Here is an 18,687-nt window from a genome sequence, read left to right on the forward strand (position 1 = left end):
CACGCGTGACTTTAAATTCATGCCAGGTTGACAATTGGGTGTTTACATTAAAGCATTATGCTCTCGTGAATCAGGAGCAGACAGACAGTGGATATTACATTTTATTTTAGCAACATATACCTCGCAGCCGTAGGACATCATAGGAAATGGAATCATCACCCCACTACTATGGTCTTGTCTATGAAATGTAGGCTGAGCCTTTTGGAGGAGTGGGGCGGAGTAATCTCCATCCAGCATGTTGTGTCCCTGTGACGCAGTCGGTTGCTAGGTGTGAGTGAACTGATGCTCTCTCTTCTCTGTCTGAAGAGTCTCTCTCAGTTATCAAGTCGATCACAACAAAGCAACAACACTACTACCTCTGTGCAGTGCCGGATATCCCGTGCATAATATGGCTTTTTAATTTTTTGAAGAAGTTGGACGTGACAAGAAGTCGTGCTTTGCTTAAGCAACGCACCAAGTTCTCTACATTTTCCGCAAGAATGGAGTAAGTAGGACTCACAACTTGTGACTTTACATAGATTCAGCAAAAAGCACGTATGCTAAAACTTTGCTTTGTGGTGTATGGGCTTTGGTGTTGTTATTGCTTTGTTGCAGATTTGCTCAGTTGGACAGGCTTGGTTTGATAGGTGCCTTTTGTGTGGTTGTATGGGCATTTAGCCTAATGTTGGTCGTGATAATGGTGCACGTAGTATGCAACTTCGTCAACCAAACAACAATAAACCTTCTAAGATTGAACATTCAAGGGCAGTCTGTATATTCAGTGCTTTGTTTGAATCAAATGTCACCTTGTTGCGCAGCCTTGCGCCTCTATCATAATTATTCATTTGAAAGATTTTAAGTAGGTAATAGAGTCTCGACATGATCTGATTCTGATTAGTCAGATTTAGGCGTTACAGAGAACTAGAAAGTCTGGTTCATCTTGTCAACAGCTGATCCCATGACAACGTCACTAGTCCCACGTGGTTTGAAGGGGTGGAGTGCATTTGCTTTGTGGTTATTCAGCACTACATGGGTCATTCATCATTCTCTCTCCCCCACTCTACACATTCTGATGGTTGACTTACTTGTTTGCGTATTTGTTTGACATTGTATTATTTCATTAGCCTCTATGTTTAAAAAAAAAAGAAAGATATTCCACTGTTGGACTCTGCAAAGATGTTAAATGTAATGCCTGGAAGTCTTAAGTTTGACTTAAAGGACGGGTTTCTTCATATGGGGCATCACTTCAAGGTGATATCCATTTTTAGATCACTGGCCAAAAGCACTGCACTAGCCGCTCAAAGCCGAGCCAAGTGAGGCTCAGAAACGTATTGGTCGCACCATGCTGTGATTTACAACCTGCCATCACTACAGTGAACTTCATACTTCATGTACTCATTTCACATGCTCACATTTTCTAACATCCTCACTCTCTGTTTACCTTCTAGGTTTCATTATGCTTACCCAGCCCTGCTCTCTGTGGCTCATTTGTCAGACCTTGCTTGCTCACATCATATGCTTGGACGTGGACTGAATCAAAAGACCAATAGACAAAATGATGGCAACATCAGTTCCTCTTTGGAAGACAATTCGTGTCTGCCAGGCAGACCCCCTCGCTCTCTCTCACCCACAGGCTAACCACAGCCAATCACAGGGGTGCAGGGGGGAGGTGTCAGAGGAGAGTCAGCACTTAATTGGTGAGTTGCAGAGAATACGCTTTTTTATTTTTCCCCATTTCAGGTGGGCACGGCACTGCAGCACATTCGTTCTCCCCGAACTGTGAGTAATAAACTAGCTATGTCTAACTGATTAATATCGCTCAACTTTTTTGAAAAAAATATCCTTCGAGCCACCCACTATTTGTCGCTAAGACCGATGCCGCTGTATAACATGAACGACGATACCTGCAATTTTGCATGACTGTGCTTCAGTGAACATTTCTATGACCTTTTTGGTTTGGTTTGGTTGGGGGTTTCTTGATATTTTGCTTGCCTATGTTAAATTGTTTATTTAGACATTTCTTTCTCTTTTCCTCAATAGGTGATGGTCTCACTGACTGGATGACAGAAGAAGTGGATTTTTCCTCCTACCTCCCAACCCCTCCCTCCCCTCCCTCTCCCGCCAATGCCTCCCTTCCCCCTTCACCCCTACAGAGTGATATCCAGGTGCCCTCTGACTTGGAGGTTATGACCTCTCTACTACAAGAAGAGCTTGCTCAGCTGGAAGACTACTTCCTCTCCGAACCCCTGCCAGAGAAAGGGCTAAAGTTGGGGAAATGTGACAAGGGTCCAATTCCAGCGGGGCCCCAGCCGTTTTGCCAGTTACCGTATGCGGCATACTCTACTTCCAACCAACCGGAATCCAGCCCCCTTCTTGTTACCTTGGCAACCGGGGAACTGGACCTGCTGAGCATTTGTGGTGGGCCCATGGGTCGATCCAAAATTCAGAGACACACGCCATACAATTTTGGTCGCCCAAATGGGTGTGGTCGCAAAAGAGTTCCTGATGGGATGAGGTTGGGTGATGGCTATGAGAGTAATATATGGAGTTCCAAAGGCAATAACTCAGGTACCTCTGCGGTGACCCTAAGTGGTAGTTACAGCTGTGCAGAAGATGAACGGATGGTAGGGAAAGGTTACTGTGTGGGAAGTGCAGTGGAGATTAGATGTGCCGTTGTACCCAAAGACAAGAATTGCTGTTTCAATCAAGAGATGGTAGGTGGTGGAAAGCTTGTTAGTGGTGGATTTGGTTTTGGTGGATCGCTAGATGTTACACATAAGAAAGAGGATCAGTTGATGTATGGTGTGAGGGAAACCAGTGGAAGTGCTGGCATCAGTGAGGTGCTGAGTAATGTCAAAACAAGCATGGAGGTGAGTAAAGCCACCATTCCATGGAAAAGCCAAAGTAGCGATGGCTGTTACCTTCAAACAATACCACAGTCTGAGGCCTATCATAGCTTCTTGGAGAACATCAATGAACAGGTGAAAGCAGAAAGTTTACAGATAGGACATCAAAATGATCTACACTGTAGCTATCTTGATGATCAGGGCACAGAGTGTCTTTTAATGGCTAGGGAGGGTCTTAACTTAGGGTCTCCAAGCCACAGACAGGCATGTGTACTGAAGGAGGACCACTGCTCTGTGAAATACGAATTGGACATCATTCCAGTAGAAGGCGGCGGCGAGCGCAAGCAGAAGAAGCGGGATCAGAACAAAACAGCCGCCCACAGGTATGTTTAGGTCTGTTATGCCTGATTTAATACTGTGTGTTCACTTTGGTTTTCCTTCTTTTTTTTGTAGGGTTAGGGGTTATGCCTGATTTATACTTAGTTGCGCCACGCAACTTAGTTGCGCCACGCAACTAAGTATAAATCAGGCATAACGCATTGTGGCTTGCGCGCAACTTGCGCAACCAAGTATAACTTGGGCTTTAGCGTTAACGCTAGCTGTCTGAAAAGATGATTAATATGAAAAATAATATGATTGCTCTAACAAATAACCTAAATGGTCATTTTTTCTACTGTTTCATGTCAATGTAGGTATCGCCAGCGGAAAAGGGCGGAGCTAGATATCCTAGAGGAACAGCTGCATGGTCTTGAGGGGCGGAACCGGGAGCTTCGGGACAAGGCAGAATCGGTAGAACGCGAGATCCAATATGTGAAAGACCTACTGATTGAAGTTTACAAGGCCCGTAGCCAAAGGCTCAAGCAGGACACCAATGCATGACGCCAAACTTGTGCAAGTAGATTTAAAGTGGACATAACAGGGAAACTGTAAAGATTTTTTTGTTTAGTTGGAATATCCACAATTGAATGTTTGTGATTTTTTTTTGTTATGGTGTGTGGGGTTATTGCATGTTTTGCTAATGTCTTTCCCCCTCCCCTTTTTTTACAATCTAAGTCCAAAACCTATTCAATGCTTCCACTACTTTTGCAATATTGAAATCGAACCCATTGAGTCTGCACTGTGATGTAACATTTAAATGACAATCATTTTGAATGGATTACAAGTTGAATGGGTCTAACTGAGATCAGCTTAATTTCTAGTGAGCTAATATTTATTATGCAGGTTTAAATTATTTGACGGCCTTACATTGGAGTTGATGTCAGCAATAGAACTGAAAACATATTTGTATTTTCAAAATTTATTTGTAAATATTACCCATTTAAAATAATTGATGCAAACAAATTTATGTTTGACTAGAGGTGAAATCGTTGATTGATTGTTTTGAATGCACATTTTAGAAAAGATTATTTTTCTAGAATTATTTTGACTGTCGCTTGAGAAGGAACTAATATGGTCGTGGTTTTGAATAATTCGAAGCATTATACGTATTTTACCTATATTATGGTGAACAAAATCATCTCATACACAGTAAAAATAACTTTTGAAACTCAAACTTGGCAAGAAATTCAACATTATAATCAAACATTCTATCTATTATCAATACTTTATACTATCAATACGTTATATCTACTATCAATACTTTCTATCTATTATCAATACTATTGATATTATTATACTATCAACACTTCCTCTGGTGTGTTATGGAAGTCTTTCATTTTAAATAGCCTATTCAATTCTAAATGGGAATCAATGATCTCTCGATCATACACTTTGAGGAAAATACACTATTTGGTTTTGCTGCACAAGAACATTTTACTTTACCAAGTGGACAACCATATAGTAGCCTATGATTTTATAATATTTCTTATGAAACTATCATTTGTAGTTTATTTTAAATAAAACCAGGCCATCTATTATTGTGAATATTATAAGTGAATATTCGTATATTTTCTTTCTCTATTATTGTGACAAAAGACAAAAAAAAGTTAAATGTAATATGATGCAAACTGCCATGAATGTGAAAACATCTTTCACCATGCTGTAGACTTTTCTCATTTGAGAATTGCAATACAATCTGTTTTGCAGCTCAGGTTATGTAATGTATCCCCATACTCCTACGTGTGATTATTGATCATTCACAATGGAAGATTGGGCTTGATTATTCCAGTCTTTACATGGTAAAGATTTGACAGAAGGTTTTAGTTATATGCACAGCTATATGAGTAAGTTTCTATAAAGCAGTCAGTCATACACCTGCATGTGCAGCAGCACACCCACAATACATCTGGGTTTCCCTCTCTGTAGAAAATGTAGGATTTTGACTCTTTGATCGCTTGTGTAGGCAATACGTTTTATATTGCTGGTATGCACTAATTTATAACAACTTTGTATGTTGAGAGGAGCTTGGTAGCATTTTCTTTGTAGAAAACTGACTTGAAAATAACTTAAAATTCGATTTGTGAAGTGAATTATTTTCTGTCTTTATTTTGTTGCAGTTTGTTTTGGTAAACTGGCCACTCCAAGGAAATAACCAAATGCGTGTTTTTGTTTAATTGTTCCCATCTAATATTTAGGGTCATATGGTAATATGAACTTTCATTCATGTTGATTATTATGATCCTTTTGTATGGGTATAGCCTATAACTTAATAGGAATCGCGGTTCCCGTATAGTAAACTGAGTTTATATTGGAAATCTTTAATGATTATCTAATTTATACAAAATTTAAAGCAAATTAGCCTATTGATTTTATTTTTCATTTTCGTTGTGTTCATACGTTTTTACAAATAAAGTGATTGTGTCCATCTAAATTCAGATATCTTTGTTTTTTAAGAGCTTTATCGGTCAGTGTTAGCGATGATAAACGTGATTATTCATCAACAAACCTTTATTATAAGTAGCTATATTAGCCTACTGTGTGTGCGCAATTTGTTTGGAATTGGAATAGAATTACCGTAAAGTCTAGCATTTTGCGTGCATTTACACCCCCCGGCCCCCCGCGTTTACAAAACCGAGATTAGAGACCCGTCTGATTGACAGAAGTGCATGGAAGCTTTCACTGCGCTGAGTGCGCTCCCCTACAGCCGGCATAGACTCGCATGCAGAAAGTGAGAAAGACACACTATATTGAACGAACTTGTGAATTTTTCCGATAAGACTAACTCTGTAGGCTACCCCAAATAGCTTTATTAGGCCTACTTACAATTCTATTCATATTTATTAAATCCACGTCCTTTGTTAAATCTGGCCTAAGCAGGATGCGCCGAATGCCGAATTGCCGATGCGGAGTTTCACGGTTCTCCGTATAATTTAGGCCCTGTGTCTAAACACTATCGGGGGGAAATTAACAAGACGCCCAAGATAGTTTTCCGTTGGTAGCAAGAAATTGTTTACTCACCGTTCATTCCGCAAGTATTTATTGTTGCACAAATAAGGATAATCTCAGTTTAGTTGCAACGATAAAAACGTACATACAATGAAATGACAATGAAAAATCCTTTCTATGGATTCTTGATTAGGCCAATTATTTGTCTAGCTTTTATGGACACAACAATTTTATTTAGAAAAAGAGAACTGGTCCATAACCTGAACAAAGAAATATAGCAATTTAATGTAACAGAACAGATATATTTAGGCCCAAGTTTCTTAATGGAATGCCTAAATAATTGAACAAAAAATAATTGTGTTCCCATGTATGAAGATTGATTTGGGCAAGCCCTATAAAAGTCAGGTTTACACATCAAACAGAAAAAAGGGGCAACACCTCCCAAAATAATACACTCCGGGTCTCATCTAGTGACATATATCATAAATGGTGTCATACCATGACATTTATAGCAGGGCAATGAGCTGTCCATAGTCAGGTGGTAGAGGTGCATGATGTGAGGCCTGGAGGAGTGACTTATGGGCACCAAGGGTCATCAGGACCTTGAAATTAGGGGAAAGAGAAAGAGAGATACATTTTTATGTCATATACTGTAAAATCCAGTGTTAATTTAACTCTGAGTGTGTAAATACAAATGTAAGGGGACACTTGCATTTACACTCTCAGAATTAAACAAAAAACTGCAGTATTGTTGTATGCCTGAATGAACGAATATCTTAATAGAATACATTTATTCAAATAACAGTCAAAATCAAGTCGACATCATGTAAATGCAGAATGCGTGCATGCAGCTACATTAACAGCGTTAATGTAGCTGCATTAATGAATCTTTAATGAAAACCAGAATTTGCATTAAAACATGCATAACCCATCTTTATTTATAGCTTGTTAAACAAAACAAAAAAGTTAATAAAAACGGAGCCAAGCATAGTTGGAGACATTGAAATACACATATACGTGTCCCTGTCCCGTTTACCTGTCGTATTGCATCCTCCCTGCTGTACATGCATAGGGTTGCTATTGCCGCTTGTCTCACTGCATGATGGCCATCTGTGCATGCAGCAGTGAGAAGTAGGCTGGGCACGTCTTCTTTCAAAAGCACGGACACTCCTCCATGGATATTTAGCAGGTTTCCCAGGGCTGAGCAACAATGGCGCCGTGTGAGGACATCATGGTCAGTGATAAGTGGTGTCAACCTGGCTGTGGTCCTATTGGCCTCTTCTATCCACCTACTCTCCATGTCGTCTCCATCTGTTCCTTGCTTCAGCATTGAAGACAAAACTCTCCCTGCACCAATGTATGTGGGCACATTTTTACCGTTGTCATTCCTTTTGCTCCACCCTGTAGCGTTAATGCCCTTTCGATTCGCCCTTCCCGGTTTAAAGCCCACCTGCCCGATCAATCCCAACCAGTTCCCAACAGCCCTGCAGGCCATCCGGCGGACAGGGACACAAGGATCTTGAAGAAGATCTATCATGGCTTTGAACATTTCAGGCTGCAGTGTGGGTGGTGTGTCCTTCACTGTGGTGGGCATGAATGGATTTATGTTTCCTAGCAGGCTGCAGGTGGCCGCCCGAATCCGTTCACGAGGATGAGACAGGGCCTGCTGCAGCCCTGTGGATTCCAGGTGCACCTGGAGGCTGGCAGGCCTTGGGGAGCAGCGGGCAACTTGGGACAACAGGTTTAGAAGCTCCACAGCAGAGTCCCACAGCACATCTGCCTCCAGCAAGGCAGAGAGCAGAGAGCTCGCTGTTCTCGATGGTGGGACCTGCCCTCTGGAGGCAATCACCTGGTTCGCCATGGGTCGAGAAAAGAAGCCACAGGCCCCGGCAGCTGCACTAAGACGGGGAACAGAGCGGCCAGGGTCACACAGGAGCAGGCGGCCCATTAGTCGAAGAGGCAGCTCTAGCAGGGCAACAGGAAATGTTTGGATCACCTGCCCATGCGCAAAAGACAACACACCCAATCAAGTTATCAAAGATCAAACAGCAGACATAAAAACAACAACACTCTCTCTGTGGCACGAGACAGTGACAATTACTATGGCCCTGATGTGTGGCTGTTGAAATAGTTATCATCTGTTGCATCACAGTGTTCCCTAAACCAGAACGAAATATTAACCTGCAGAAGGCCTGTAACAATGCCACAGCTATCATACGACTGGAGAATCCTGGCCATGGTCTTCGAAGGCAGATCCAGGGCAAATGGAAAACACAGCAAGTGGGAGCCCAGCACTGTAAAGCTGCTGGGGCTCAAATCCTCCCAAAGTGTACCAGGAGTCCCTTTAGACAACTTACGAATCCTGCAAGGTACAAGAGGGGTTATTCTTAGCATTGTACAGACATGGTTACCGTTCTGCTTTAGGGCTGGTGGCCCAGATGAATATGTAGGCTAGGTGAGAGAGAGTACCAAAAGAAAGGAGAAAAAACGTCAACACTAACCAATCAGCGTCAAGCAAATGGCTAAGGGTGTACGTGCACTTTGATGCACTCTCTGAAAACAGAGGGACACAGGACTGGGGATCCTTGGTAAAGACAGACAGCATGGCAGACAGGAAGACATATAGTCCTGATGAAAAATGAGAATGGATGAGTAATGAAGTAATGTCAAATCATGTGAAATCATTAACATACAGTAGTTGCTTTCAATCAAATAGACTCCATATATTATGATTTACCGTTTGCTGAACAGAACTCAGTGTTGAATGAGGTTTCTTCTAGTGAAGAACCAATTCTACACCACATGTTGAACAGAGTGTCTGAATCTATAGATGCAGAGAGTGGGCCATTTTCCTGCTGGTGTAAGAGAAGTGGACGAGACTTTAGAGGTTTAAAATCGACTTTATAGTTATGGTTGTTAGCAGTTCTGCCTTACTGTCTGACCTCTGAGAGGGCATGCAGAAACAAAGACAGGAGGCCATCACACTGTCCCCATCCTGGAGGTAATGAAAGTTGGGGCTGAGGGGGGTGAAACAGGCAGACTTGCATTACTTGAACGTTTATACTCATATTTATTGTTAAACATACTGCACATTGTTAAACATATTGGTTACCGTATGTGAGTCACAGAGAACGTCCTGCACCAGGGCAATTAGATTATCCATGGCAACATCCACAGACACACCATGTTGGGTAAACATGGACAAAACCGAGGCGGCCAGAGGCTATATGGGGGATAGCAAACACACAGTATGAACACCTCATAATTCACCTACATATGCAGTTATGCACCATTGGAAGCAATTAAGTCATTAGTCGCTAGTTATTAACTTAATATAGTTAAGACACACATCCCACTCTCATTGTTCAAGGCTGGTTGGTAAGCCGAATTTGGGACCGCCTATGATTGGCAGAGGCTAGCTGTTACAAGACTCAGATCAGGTCTGGTGAAATTCATTTTAAATATTGAATAGAATGAATGGGGCGCGGCTAAACTGTGGTTGTGAACTGTGATTGAGTGGTTACAGGATCTATATGTTTTTCTGACTAGGTGCAAACTAAAACTATCTATCAGCAAAACTGGAAGAGAAATGTGGCGCAATGGAATAGATCCTGCCCTTGCTGTCAGCAGCCCCAACCCCATCTATCCAATTCAACATTCCCCATGCTTTCTCTGTGAGAAGGAAAGCCTGGGATCCAAAGTTACTTGGTTCTTTTTCTTTTTACCCCCTTTTCTTCCCAATTTAGTAATTAAGTCAATCAATTCCTCTCCATTCCTCTGTGTTGTCACTGTTCAACTGTTGTATCCTACTGACTCACCGGGAGGACATGGAGCCTTCAATCTACTCCTCCCGCACAACACTCCCTGACAGGTGTCGCCCCAGCCAGTATGAATACATGCACAGCTTCTCTCCTCTGAACACAGGCCAATTGTGTTCATACAGTATATGCTCGACAAAGTCGGATGTACCACAGTGGAATCGAAACCAACTTCTGCGGTGGTGGGGTTTTTTCTTTGAATTATAAACTTCTGATTTCTAATGTACTAGTTTAAAAACCACCATAATAAACTGAGCCGGCCAAGGGAAGAGGATGACAATTCAATGCATTTTGATATTGAACCACACTCCTGTCCCCACACAGACATCTGCCAGGGTATTTTTTCACCAACACATATTTCAGTAACACTTCAATGTCAGGGTACTAAATACATCTGGGTACTTACTAACAAAGGGTTGGGCTTTGGTCGATTGAGAATTTTGATAAAGGGCTTGTTGAAGTCTTCCAATCTACAGTAACAGAAGAGTTTGTAAGCAATATCAATATGTAAAAATTTATATTTCTTAAAAGCAAAGAATTACAAGATTAGATGAAGCATGGAGAGAAAATCCAGACCTTTTCTCTGTTTCTACCCAATCACAATGCCTCTCCCAGTAGGTCAAGAGAACTACCATCATTTCTCCCAGCACTGTAACACTCCAGGGTTGCTGAGCGAGCAAAAGAGGACAAAGCAACAAGGTTATCAGCACTGTGTTGCTTACTATGAATTCAACCAGCAATCCAAAAATAAATAGTAGTAGTAACCTCAACAAACACTGGGTTTTCAACAGCAATGTAGACCAAATCAAAAAGGAGCTGGGGCAGTCCAACTTCACAGCCAATAAGATAAGAGATCTCAGCATCAGCGGTCAGGATCAAGTTGCGTAAGATCTTCAGGGGTTGATGAATCTGTGATGCTCCCTCCAAAACTCCATCTATCAGCTGATCACAAAGAAAGAAATTATATTGCTGGCATAATAAAAGGTAAAATAAATACAAATGCTGAATTTAACTCAAACATCAATACCTGGTATTTAACTGTATTGAACTTCATTTTCAATAGAGGAATAATGATTTGGAGGTTTGGTGGTTCAGACTGATGACTTGGGTCTGTATTTTCGACCAACTTTTCCCACTCCAATTCACTGTCAATATCCTGACACAAGAATAAGTGGTTACATGCATTTATGTAGTAGCACATCACTACACACAACTTAATCATCAATATTTGATTTTTAACATTATTATTATTATTTTAAGATGACACAGACAAATTGTTTTGGGCTAAAACATTTTTATTGATAGTTAGGAACCAAATGGACCATTGCGGCTACATTTGTTTGTATTTACACGTTTGAGATGAATTCCGGCCATGGCCTAATGCGTGTCAAACTGAGGGTCCTTGAAATTAAAAAGGTTGAGATAAACGTTTCTACATAATATTGTTTATTATGACAGAAGACGCTGACCTTTCTGTGCGTGGTAGTTAGGCCGTCCTCCATGCACCTTCTCAACAGCTGAGGTCCGACCTCCACAGAGGGGAACTCCCGATCATAGTCTGTGCTGATCTGACCCCTGCGTGGAATCACAAACACAACCCTGTGCTGTGAGGTGATTGCATTTTGATTTATATTCTGTTTAATAGTGATGGAGGTGCCATATACTGAATATATAAAGTACTTTTCTTGTGATGTCTCATTGGCTTTATTCTTTGACTTCAGGCCCAGGCTGGCTGGTATCTGGACTGTATTTTCATCCAACTGATTTGAAGTACCGGTAGGTGCGATGTTGTTTGTAAGAGGTTTGCTGGCTGCAGAAGATATTCTTGCTGGCACTGAAGTGGCTGTCTAGATGGTATAAACAGAACCGTTTACAGCTTTTTGGTGGATTTCTATGTGGTTGATGTTGCATGTAAGATAAACATAAAAGGTGACTCTTTCTCTCTCACATGTAACGGTTTGCTTTTTTTAACGTTGTCCCTCTGTTCTCTGGCCTTGCGAAGTAACCTGCTCTCTCCAGAGAGTGGTGCTGTCTTTTCAGCTACTTGCTGGAGCTTGAGTGCTTGCATGTCTGGGCTGGGTGTGACTGTGAGTGGGCTGAACGCACTGCAGTCCGACAGAACTGCCCCACATCATCGTGGGGTAAGGAACAAGCACACTTTTAAAATGAAGGGCAGTCATAACAATTGTATGAATATTGTTGTGTATTGTATAGGCCTACTGTCTATTTATGAATCTATGCTCCATACTATGTGAACATGGTCATTAGTTAAAAAATAAACCAAATGAAATGAACTACTGTACACCAAAATGTATACTATAACTCTATGCAGCCTCACCTAGAACTCCATCAACAACAAACGGATGATGCAGTAGTTCTGGCCAGGATAACCTCTTCTGGGGGTCTTTGGTCAGTAGGCCTTTCAGGAAACTCTACAAAAGCAAATAAAGAAAAATAAACAAACAAACAAACAGTTGGAAGTGTACAAGAGTAACAAAACCTTTTGAATTACCTTATTCTTCTCTCAGTTACATATTTTGTGCAGCAGATACAAAGGAAAACAGGCTGCTTAACTATACATTAAACAGTATAGACAGTGTGTATCTATACATACCATGCAATTCTGGCTCATAGTGTCTGGCCATTTGACTGCATCTCTCACAATAAGCTGCACAAGGTGGAAGATGGAGTTGGTGTAGAACGGAGGCGCCCCCGTGTGGAGCTCATAGAGAATGCAGCCCAGAGACCACAGGTCAGCAGTATGGTCATATGGCTTCTCCTCCACCAGCTCAGGAGACATGTACAGTGGTGTTCCCTTGATAGATGTCAGGACCAATGTGGAGACACTCATGGCTCTTGCAAAACTAAAGGATAATACAGTATGTTTATAAAAAAATGTGATAAAATGTCTGTCATTTATTGCTGATTTTTTAAACAATGTGTTGCCCATTTTAACTCACCCAAAATCACACAGTTTCACCACACCACCTTTTCCCAAAAGAATGTTTTGTGGTTTCATGTCACGATGAAGAATTCTATGTGAATGTAAATAATACAGAGCTGAGACCAGCTGGCAGGCAATCTCATGTACCTTGGAAGAGGAGAACAATTCGCATAATTTAGAACAAAAGAAAACACGTCAAATAATGGTTTTGGCTAAAGTCCTTAACAGTATTGTTTGTAATGTAAATTATTACTTGATTTTCTGGTAGGTTTCCATCATCCTCAAGAATATGGAACAAGTCCCCTTCTGCATATTCAGTTACAACCACAACCTATTAGCAACAAATAAACATACAGGATAGTGATCAATGTTGTATTATCTATAAATGCACCACGTCTCTGTCTGTCTGTACGTGTGTACAGCTGTAATGCACGTAACCCGAGAACCGTTCGCCCCACACACGTGTTACACACCACCACAGGGAGTGCAGTGCCCTGTGTCGAGTCGGTCAGACCCACGGTTGTCCAGAACCACCACAAAAGACCTCTCTCTGTCCAGGTGATGGTCAGTGGACAGGGCTGCCCATGTTCCATAATGGACCTGGCCTGTTCTGGCATCACAACACTCCATATTTGGGCACAGGGAGACAGATACAGAAATCTCCATATATGGGCATAAAAGGGACACAGACAGATGGGTGGAACGGGAACTCTGACACGGGTACAACGGGTATTGCATAGCCGGGTGGGGCATGCCCGGGCTCTGGACAGGGCCCAAATTAGCCAATTGATCACACCTGAGCTGGCCTGTTCTGACATGCCCATGATTTTCTGACATCTGCATAGACTCCATATTTGGGCATACCTGACAAAGAACACAATATATGCGCATAAAAGGGACACAGATAATAATTGGGTGGGACATTCCCAACTTGCATGGGCACCGCTCTAGTGAATATAAGTCATCAAGTAAGTAGAAAGCTATTGTTTACGTTTTTGGGGTGGTTTTATGGCATCTAAATTAAACTAAAAATAAAAGTAACTGACAACAAATAAACAGAAAAAACAGAGGGAACATTATGATAGATATAGATAAACATACCTCTCTTTCAGTCTCAAAGCTGTCAAACATTTGCACAATATTAGGATGCTTAAGTCCCCTCATTATTTCAATCTCCCTCTTGAGATTGTGGAGCTCCTTATCAGTGCGTCCCACCATTGGAATAAACTTCAGGGCCACCACCTTATAGAGATAGATGGAGATAACTGTAAATAATGTTACTTTTTAACAATACTTACTTTGACAGAAAGTAGCTCATAACATGTCTACGGTGGATTTTTATGACACAAAAGCTCGGCAGATTGAAAGAGGATAATTCAAGCTTGCCTTACAGCTGCAATGTTGGTGAGTTTAACGTCGTTTAATAAAAGCAGATCACAAACGCAAATTGGATGAGTGGGGAGTCAATGGAGGGTATTGCAACTCTAGATTCATCCCAATATAAAAAGATCTAGAGTTGCAAATTGCGGCTAACATTTCCCTAGTGCCGAGTCTTCAAGGTGCCCACACTGCCCAGTTTCCCTACTAAGAATGTTTGGTAACACTTGCAGATAAAGTTCATGAAATAACGATGAACTAATGCTTAACTAATACATTAGTTAAGCATTAGTTAAGCATTATTTAATCACAATTCATCATTAATTCATGATGACTTCATCATGAATTAACTGTAGTTAGTTAATCATGATCCATGGCATTCATGATTTAATTTATAGATCAGATTTTTTCGCCCAAATCTATGCCCACGATGAGTGCTCAAAGGCGGGTAGGTTTAGTCAGCAGACTCTGTCTCTCTGGAGGTAATTTTTCTCAATTCTATGCCCAGGATGAGTGCTCAAAGGTGGGTAGGGTTCTGTCCGGAGCTCTCCCTGGTGCTTTATGGATCATTTTTGGACTCCCCCATTTTGCCCAAATCTATACCCAGGATGAGTGCTCATATACGGGTAGGGTTAGTGAGCAGACTCTGTCTCTCTGGAGGTAATTTTTCTCAATTCTATGCCCACGATGAGTGCTCAAAGGTGGGTAGGGGTCTGTCCGGAGCTCTCCCTGGTGCTTTATGGATCATTTTTGGACTCCCCCATTGAGAAAAATTACCTCCAGAGAGACCGAGTCTGCTCACTAACCCTACCCATCTATGAGCACTCATCCTGGGTATAGATTTGGGCAAAATGGGGGAGTCCAGGGAGAGCTCCGGACAGACCCGTCAGACCACCTTTGAGCACTCATCGTGGGCAAAGAATTGAGTAAAATGACCCATGGGTACAACCAGGAAGGGCCTCCAGAGAGACCTACCCGCCTATGAGCACTCATCCTGGGCATAGATTTGGGCGTAAAAAATTAGATCTATAAATCATCTACAAATCGTGGTTAACTGATGATTCATGATGAATCATCATCATCATCATCATGAATCATGATGAATTGTGATGAAATAATGATTTGCTTAACTAATATATTAGTTAAGCATTAGTTAATCATTTTTCATGAACCTTATTTTATGATGAATTCCTGTTCTGTTCTTTAACTACATAGAAGTGTCTATTTGTTTGTCTCTAAATGTTTTGATGAATTGAACAATGTGGACCCTGTTGTAAACAAGTGTAAGGCTTAATTGGGTCGTCCACTCACAGTTAACAGTCTTTGTATTGAGTTTGTGCTTGAAATGTACTGTAATTCTGCAAACTGTTAATAAAGATTTCAATCAATCAATCAATATCTGAAAGTGTTACCGAATGTTTTGGTGACTCCAATTCGCAGCAATTAAATGATTGTGTCACGGGTGAGTATGGATAGTTTGGCTACACAGGACAGCCTGGACAGGAGGACGGTGGACCACAATGGAAACAATCCTCTTTGTGTTGTGCTTTTAACAATCATTATAAAATCGTACCTCTGTACAGTACTGTTTGCAAACTGTTAATAAAGTATTAAATAATCAATAAAAAAAACCACTATAGTAGCCTACACACGAATTGTTGATGATGCCGCCGCGATGACTCACAGACACAGGATTGGAATACATAATATAATGTACTTTAATAATAAGAGATGTATAATTGGAGACTAACTAACTATATATAGTAACTACTTACCTGACCAGTAAACTTTTTCCTTCCCTTGTAAACGCGCCCATACGAACCTTCTCCTACCAGTTCCAAAACGTGATAGGAATTCATATTTGACAACCCAATGAACAAACTAACGTTGTTCTAGCCTACTCCCCGGGTTTGTTAGAAAGTTTGTTTTTGTTTTATTTTCAATACTTCTAGACTTATAAATTGGATTGTCTGCAAATCTCAATGTAGCCTACTACGTGGTTTTTATGTTATCGAGTCCGTAACAGACACTTTCCAAAGTACTGAAAAAAACAACAAAACAACGACCGCGGTGAAGTTGGTTTCAGGTTAGGGAGCAGGATGATCTGCCAATTTACAATAGTATCAAAAATACTTGCAAACGAGATCCTAATTACCCAGACGTCAGGTTTTTTTTTTTTATAGATACATGCTATACTCTAACTAATCAAGAAAATATAAATGTCCGTATTTTATTCCCCTTAATGTAAAACTATAGGCTGGCTTTTCTATGGACAGCAAATATGTACGGGTCCTTTAGCCTAGCAACCACGTTTGCGTTCCTAGTAACGGAGGACACTACAAAACATTTCCGTTTCATTAACATTCAATACATTCTGTCCAACGCTTACTTACATCATTCGATATAGTATGTTGTTATTGTGTTGTTAATGTATTGTATTGTATTGTGTTGTTAATGTTACGGTTTTAGCGCTATACTTCGATAAAACAAAACTATTTAGTGCGCATTCTGCGCAACACCTACTGTGTCCGCAAGATGTCAGTCCTGCTTCATTGAGAAATATGGTAGCCTACCATTCGTGATGTATCCACAATTCCACACGCCAACATTGCCCAGCAAGTTTTTGATCGTTAACTGTGGACGACACCATAAAGCATTAGGCTACACTTGTTTACAATAGGGTCCACCATTTTCAATTCATCACAACATTTAGAGACGTACACTTCTATAAAACCAAGAACAGGAAATCATCATAAAAGGAGGTAAACTGGGGGGAAAAACATAAACAGTGAGGGGAAGAGGGGTGGGGGATTCAGATTTTACAGGGGCCAGTTTCGAATTCCTTGTGAGCTAAATGAATTTAGTCCCTTGTTTGTGCCGAATCTGGGTTGCACATGGTATGTTGAACTCGTGTTGTGGGTGTGGACTTCGTTGACATTAAGGAAGTATTTAGAAACATGTATGGTGGTGTAGCGAATCTTGTGGACCAGACCCATTGCAAGATGCTGCACTCTGTCGTCAACCCTAAGCCATTCCAGATTGTCAAAACGAGCAGGGGTGAGGTGGGTTAGGGGAGTGAGGCCAAGTAGTAGCCTGACCAGTTTGTTTTGGGAAGTCTGGAGCCTTGTTTTAAGGGCCTTTGAGGTGCACGTACCAAGAGGTGCATGCAACATGTAGTTCAGCAACAGGCAGTTCATGATTCTTTGAGGAAAAGTATATAGGCTGTGTGTGTGTGTGTGTGTGTGTGTGTGTGTGTGTGTGTGTGTGTGTGTGTGTGTGTGTGAAATTGTACTTGTTGTTGCCCTACTTAATTGCTTTCCACTTATAGACTACCATACTAACCACAAAGCAGTGGTGTAGACAGGTGAGGTGACAGCTTACTTTATTAGAATGTTGTAGGATCTGCAAGTGCATAAATTGTCAAGGCTTGCACTGATATGCACTGCAATGTTTTATTGCCTTCAACTGCATTATATTAGGCTATATATTTATGTAAGACTTCTTACAAGTTATTCTCTTTTTATTCCATATAACATTTAAAAAAATCACACCCGTGTGAAGTCAGGGGCGCTCTTATCATCATACATCATCTCATTGTGTTTACACAACCACTCAAAATTGTCCATTCATTGTCAATGGCATTTAATGCTTGTGTTAGGACAACGTTTGTGTTTACACACACACACCTCTCAATAAAACTATAGAAGTGGTCTACTGCAGTCTTACTCTTAATGCAGATCTTCGCCAGGCCTGCTCGCATAACTGCTGTGGGCTGTGTCAGTCACAGTCATGGATGGGGTCCAGCCACAGAGTTGCCCACCAGGACACAAAGAAGCTGCAGGGGAAATAGTTTATACGACAGATGGGAAGCGTTTAACATTTGTGGCACCCCCAGTGAAAGTGCTTTTGGTGGTGCGCTGTATGCAACATGCTATTTCAATTTGGGGATGATTGGATTTTGGCAAAACAAGAAATATGGACTATGAAAACCACCAATCATTGTCACATGATGCTCTACCTAATTTGGTGAAAAAACAAAATCATGATTTGTAGCATTTTTGGTGGTCAGTTCATCATTTGTTCCATTTTCTTTTCAAAAAGGAGTAGCTTAGTACCAAGAAGTGTTTTTTGAAAATTGTGGAAAGTCTTGTCAGGCGGTATTTGGCAGGGACTATGGGGACTGGGGAGTTGTGTCATAATCCAAGGGACCCAGGGAAAAATGATTGTATGACTTACAGTTCAAGAGTTCTATGTTATTCTGTTATAGCGCCACCATAAGGCTGATTTGGGGAGCAGGTTCTTCCTCAGCCTTGTGACTCGTGTGCACAAAGTTTAACGTTGATCTGTCTAGACTCTAGCGTCGAGGACGAGATTAGCTGGTCAATCAGTCACAGCTGCG

At 41.2% G+C, this 18,687-nt stretch overlaps 2 protein-coding genes across 3 annotated transcripts; one reads left to right on the forward strand and one right to left on the reverse strand.

Moving 5' to 3' along the window:
• The first annotated feature begins 258 nt into the window (after positions 1-258).
• Positions 259-6,012, forward strand: atf5a (activating transcription factor 5a). The gene is made up of 4 exons (XM_080780353.1): positions 259-484; positions 1,428-1,676; positions 2,020-3,208; positions 3,518-6,012. Exons 2-4 carry the CDS (start codon positions 1,535-1,537, stop codon positions 3,702-3,704), a joined length of 1,518 nt encoding a protein of 505 aa, XP_080636479.1. The 5' UTR covers positions 259-484; positions 1,428-1,534; the 3' UTR covers positions 3,705-6,012.
• Positions 6,013-6,022: 10 nt separating this feature from the next.
• Positions 6,023-16,263, reverse strand: stk36 (serine/threonine kinase 36 (fused homolog, Drosophila)). 2 transcript variants are annotated; one of them, XM_080780352.1, is made up of 19 exons: positions 16,064-16,263; positions 14,013-14,153; positions 13,165-13,242; positions 12,928-13,058; positions 12,582-12,831; positions 12,306-12,399; positions 11,916-12,088; positions 11,437-11,814; positions 10,995-11,123; positions 10,733-10,909; positions 10,544-10,635; positions 10,374-10,437; positions 9,262-9,372; positions 9,092-9,166; positions 8,887-9,001; positions 8,651-8,777; positions 8,331-8,511; positions 7,186-8,145; positions 6,023-6,751 (listed from the first exon to the last, which is right to left on the reverse strand). In XM_080780352.1, the coding sequence occupies exons 1-19, from the start codon at positions 16,145-16,147 to the stop codon at positions 6,656-6,658; spliced, it is 3,456 nt and encodes a 1,151-aa protein (XP_080636478.1). In that variant the 5' UTR covers positions 16,148-16,263; the 3' UTR covers positions 6,023-6,655. The 2 variants fall into 2 exon arrangements, with proteins under 2 accessions (XP_080636478.1, XP_080636477.1); XM_080780351.1 differs by having other exon boundaries at positions 8,887-9,004.
• Positions 16,264-18,687: the final 2,424 nt, after the last annotated feature.

The sequence above is a fragment of the Protomyctophum bolini genome (assembly GCF_963924005.1).
Source record: "Protomyctophum bolini genome assembly, chromosome: 13".
Taxonomy (NCBI): Eukaryota; Metazoa; Chordata; class Actinopteri; order Myctophiformes; family Myctophidae; genus Protomyctophum; species Protomyctophum bolini.

Coding starts and splice junctions, on each gene's coding strand:
- atf5a (XM_080780353.1), top strand. CDS start 1,535: ATGATGGCAACATCAGTTCCTCTTTGGAAGACAATTCGTGTCTGCCAG. Junction 1,677..2,019: donor GGAGAGTCAGCACTTAATTG/GTGAGTTGCAGA, acceptor TTTCCTCAATAG/GTGATGGTCTCACTGACTGG. Junction 3,209..3,517: donor AACAAAACAGCCGCCCACAG/GTATGTTTAGGT, acceptor ATGTCAATGTAG/GTATCGCCAGCGGAAAAGGG.
- stk36 (XM_080780351.1), bottom strand. CDS start 16,147: ATGAATTCCTATCACGTTTTGGAACTGGTAGGAGAAGGTTCGTATGGG. Junction 11,124..11,436: donor TAACTACCACGCACAGAAAG/GTCAGCGTCTTC, acceptor TTCTTGTGTCAG/GATATTGACAGTGAATTGGA. Junction 8,512..8,650: donor CATTTGCTTGACGCTGATTG/GTTAGTGTTGAC, acceptor TGTACCTTGCAG/GATTCGTAAGTTGTCTAAAG.